Source organism: Ursus americanus, chromosome 7 (assembly GCF_024610735.1).
Source record: "Ursus americanus isolate L20-20 chromosome 7, mUrsAme1.1.p, whole genome shotgun sequence".
Taxonomy (NCBI): Eukaryota; Metazoa; Chordata; class Mammalia; order Carnivora; family Ursidae; genus Ursus; species Ursus americanus.
In genome coordinates, this window is record NC_142133.1 from 5,402,870 (window position 1) to 5,407,746 (window position 4,877).

Genomic DNA, 4,877 nt, shown 5'->3' on the forward strand with positions numbered 1-4,877 from the left:
GCACAGGCAGCTCTTTAGACAGCCTTCCTCCGGCCCCAGTTGCTTGCTCCCTGCCCCCCTCCCTAACTTATTCCCTCCACGTGCCCACCCCATTCCCACTTTGTCTCAACTACCTTCCAGTTCCCATCAGACCCCAATACTGCTCTTCCTCCGCGAGAAACAAAAGCAATTCGTCTTGCAAACCTGGGAGCTGCAGCCTATGCGGTAACAAATGGTATGTTTGTGCTTACAGGGAGGGCCACCCAAAATGCGGACTGCCACCAACGCTCCAGGACGCGGAGCCGAAGGACGCACGAGTGCCGCCCTGGAACCAGTCCACGGTGCTCCTCCCGCGCGCGTGCTAAACGGCGGACTGGTTTTCATTGCACACGTACACCGTGCTCGGCTGGATTCTCCTTCGGATCCGCTCAGGCACTTTGGGGAGGATTTGGACGGTCTGGGGCAGCAACTCAATGCAGGCCTCGCGGAATTTTTTGATTCTCCAGCAGTAGACGATGGGGTTGAAGACGGACTTGAGGTAGCTGAGCCACAGGACGCAGGAGCTGGTGGTGTAGAAAGAGGAGCTGCAGTAGAAGCCGCGGCTGAACACCGACAGAAGGCTGTAGACGGAGTGCGGCAGCCAGCAGAGCGAGAAGCCCGCGAAGAGGGTCAGGATGGTGGTGCAGGCCTTGGTCTTGAAGCTCAAGTCCAAGCTGACCTGCTGCTGCCGCTGCAGCCGCCGCAGGCCGGCCCCGGTGAGCTGTCTGAGGTCCAGGCTGTCGGACTGGTTGTGCACGCGGACGGCGTTCTTGCGGACCGTGTGCAGGATGCACAGGTAGGAGCCCAGCATGACGCCGAAGGGCACGAAGAACACGGCCACCACCAGCGCCACCACGTAGGCGCGCTCCGCCGGGAACTCCGTGTAGCCCAGCACGCACTGCGGGGCCCGCGCCGGCACCTCCACGAACGTCCGGCCGGCCAGCGAGGGCGCCGAGACGCAGAACGACAGCGCCCAGGACACAGCAATGATCCTCTTGGCCCGCCGCGGGTTCAGCTTGTCCTGGCGTTGGACGATGATGAGAAAGCGGTCCACGCTGATAATGAGCAGGATGGCCACGCCCTCCAGGACGAAAAACCAGTAAAGGGTGGCCGAGAGCCGGCAGAAGTAATCCCCGAAGTGCCAGCGGACCGTGATCAGGGTGACGGCGGTGAAGGGCATGCAGCATAAGGACAGCATGATGTCGGAGAAGGCGAGTGTCGCCAGCAACAGGTTGATGGCCGAGCGCATGGCCGGCCGCTGATACACGATGATGCAGACCACGGCATTGCCAAGGAATCCCACCACGATCATCAGCATCATGATTATTGCCAAGGATATCCTGAGAGGGGCGGGGGGCGTGGTGACCCCAGAGTCCGACACATTGCTCCCGTTCAGCAAGTACGGGTAGGTCTCAAGGGTGGAGCCGTTGCAGGCCATCATGGAAAAAAACTTGGAGCAGGGACAGAAAGGACTGGAAGGACTCCCCTCAGCGCTTTGGTGGCTGCCATTTTCTGTCCGTGGGTTGCATGTCTGGGATCTCTAGGGGATTGGAATGGTAGTGAGAAACTGTCTTTCTCTGGGAGCAGTAGCCAGGATTTGCAATTCATCAATCACCACCTCATCATCTGCATGACAGCCGATTGTGCCAGAAGCTTCCTACTTGGCGCTCTCTGTAGCCTAGAGCAGAGAGGAACAGGGGAGAGAAGGCAGTGAGACTTTCCAAGAACGTGCTGCACACAGCAGTGTTTAGATTTTACGGTATTATAAACACTACGGTGGAGAGAAAGAATGACTCATTGATTTACCATTCGGGACGAGGCTTGGCAGTCACAAATACTGAGCCTTGTCAAGTAGCCCAGGGAAATCTAATCAGACCTACTTTGTGTGCGATGAGGAAATGAATACTCTGTAGTCAATATTTATGTAATGAGCATGCATTTAATAAATTTCATGGTAAGGAACCTGATCAAATGAAGCTCTGGGACAAGCCAACTTCCATCAGAATGCCAGCTTCGTGAGGGCAGGGATTTCTGTGTGTGTCTTGTTCTCTGCTGTATGCCCAGCCCTTAGAATGGTGCCTGGCACAGAGAAGATGCCCAATGTTGAGTTGAAGTTAATGAATACGTGGTAGTTGATGCTGTTGTCACAATATTCGTTTAACTTTATTTTGAGATAAGTGTAGATTCACATGCAGTTGTGAGAAAAAAAAATCCAGCGAGATCTCACATGCCCTTCACCCACTTTTCCCTAATAGGAATGTCTCAAGTCACGGTAGTGCCGCCATAGGAGTCCTTTCGGAAATGCTGATGGAAAGGAAGAAACTCTCCCTAAAATAAGTTATTTTAAAAGATAGATGTTAATTTTTGTTTCGTGGCTCACAGGTGTGGTAAGAGCGGTGTCCAGTAGCTCATGTGCGGACCCAGACTGCTGGGCTGGGTGAAGTCTGCCTCCACTACTTTCTAGCACCGGCACCGTCTGCAGGCTGCTTAGCCTCTGCTGATAGGACCTCCGCCTCTGTAGCGTGCGAGTAAGAATTCGGCTCACTACAGAGGAGCTGCGGAGATTGAATGAGAGAAGACCCATGGAGTGATTTAACCACCCCTAGATCATGGACGGTAGTCAGTAAATGTTAACTGTTACCACTGGAGCCCCGAGGAAAACCAAACACAGTGTTACAATGGCTATTGCTTCATTTCTATGTTCTGCACACGGGCGCTTCTGCATCTGTTCTGGACCTGCCGGCAGGTGAAGCGGCTCTGCCCAGGACGAGGATGTTCCTAGTACGTTTCCCGTGAGCTCACCCCTCCCCATTTTCAGTACAGGCATTCCTCGCTTCGGGGCACTTCCCTTTATTGTGCTCTGCAGATGACTGCATTCTGTGTGTTTACAGACTGAAGGTTTGTGGCTGTCCTGTGTCGAACAAATCTATCAGCATCCTTTTTCCAACAGCATTTGCTCACTTTGCGTCTCTGGGTCACATTTTGGTAATTCTTCCAATATTTCAAACTTTTTCATTATTATTAATAATGATTATTATTACTAATATTAATATTATAGATAATACTATATAATATATAATTATTATTATTAATCGCTGCTATCTCATGTTAAAACCTTAACGAATGAGGAGTTGCTTTTTATGGATGAGTAAAGAAAGTGGTTTCTTGAGACAGACTCTCCTCCTGGTGAAGATGCTGTGACGATTGTTGAAACGACAACAGAGCACTCAGACTACTACATGAACTTAGTTGATAAAGCAGCGGCAGGGTTTGAGGAGGGACTCAGTTGTGAAAGAGGTTCTGCTGTGGGTAAACTGCTACCAAACAGCATCGCCTGCTACAGAGAAATCGCTCCTGAAAGGAAGGGTCGATCGTGTGGCAAACTTCATCGTTGTGTCATTTTAAGAAATTGCTACAGGGGCTGGCATGGCAGCGGTTGGGGCACAAGGAGAGAGAGAGAAAAAAAAGAAACTGCCACGGCCCCCAGGCTTCAGGAGCCACCACCCCGATCGGCAGCAGCTGTCAACACGGAGGCAAGACCCTCCACCAGCACAAAGATTACAACGGCTGAAAACTCAGATGATGGATAGCATTTTTTTTAGCAATAAAGTATTTTTAAATTAAGGTATGTACATTTTTTTTAAAGACATAATGCTATTTGACACTTAATAGACTACAGTTTAGTGTAAGCACAACTTTTATAGGCACCAGAAAACCAAAAAAGTCATTTGACTGACTGTATTGCGACATTCCCGTTATTGCAGTGGTCTCGAACGGAACCTGCGATATCTCCGAGGTGTGCTTGTCTAGCTGATTGGACAGGCAGCTGACCCAAGGACAGCTAATCCATAGCCTGGCCAATGACGGCAGAGCCAAAAATGCTCTCACTCACTCAGCTGGAAATCTGAACTAGGAAATACTGGGCCGCTACAGCAGTTGCCCCGAGGGATACAACAAAAGTGTATAGAGAGAGAAGTTTCAAGGCCGCAAGGGTATGGTGGATACTCTGCCTTTGCTTCTCCAGATCTCCTGGCCGCTCTCTCCCCTGCCGCTGCCTGGGAGCCTGGGCCCCCTTGGCCTCTGTGGGGAGGGGAGGGGAGGCAGGGGAGAGCTTTCTTGCTCTGGCTCCCTCCCACCTGGTTGTGGTTGCAGTGGTTTATTCCTCTCCCAAGTTCTCGGCGCCTCCAGGAAGCCTCCCCTGCAGCCCAGCCTCTCTGCAGATTCCCTACTCCTCCCTGCCTCAACCCGCAGGCTTACGGGTGACGGGGCTTCCCGAGGCTGCTAGCCCAGGGTGCTTCTCCAGCCCTCCTGGGTTTCCCTTAACCTGCCTTCTCCTTTGATGAGAATCCCTTATTAATCAGGGGCTCCTTCCTATCTACACCCTGACTGAATCAAGGGGTCCTGGCAGACCAGAGCTATGAGGAAGCAGAAACTAAGAGTAAGTAGCTATTAGGAGAGAGAGGAAAGTCACATATGTGTGGTATAAGGAAACGGAAACACAGGGAAATCTACCTCAGTTCCTGACAGGTTTCCAATTAAAGTTGCATTTCCAAATGTATATCAATATTCACGCCTTTGTTTTTAATTGCATTCTTAGCTTTTCACTTTCACGTAGCTGTTGGCCATTTGTACGTCTTCTTTGGGAAAGTATGTAATCAAGTCCTTTGCCTATTTTTTTTCCATCGGATTGTTTTTTTGTTCTTCGGTTGTATTTCTTTATATATTTTGGATATTAACCCCTTATCAGATACACGGTTTATAAATATTTTCTCCTGTTCTGTAGGCTGCCTTTTTATTTTGCTGATGGTTTCTGTTGCTGTGCAGAAGCTTTTTAGTTTGACATCGTCCCACTTGTTTAT

The 4,877-nt window shown here is 50.6% G+C and overlaps 1 protein-coding gene across 1 annotated transcript; it reads right to left on the reverse strand.

The window, feature by feature from the left end:
• Positions 1 to 340: 340 nt before the first annotated feature.
• On the reverse strand, positions 341 to 1,474 carry GPR45 (G protein-coupled receptor 45). The gene has a single exon (XM_045771586.2). The coding sequence runs from the start codon at positions 1,457 to 1,459 to the stop codon at positions 341 to 343; it is 1,119 nt and encodes a 372-aa protein (XP_045627542.2). The 5' UTR covers positions 1,460 to 1,474.
• Positions 1,475 to 4,877: the final 3,403 nt, after the last annotated feature.

What these genes read in the sequence shown, in the direction of transcription:
- GPR45 (XM_045771586.2), bottom strand. Translation starts at nt 1,459, where the DNA reads ATGATGGCCTGCAACGGCTCCACCCTTGAGACCTACCCGTACTTGCTG.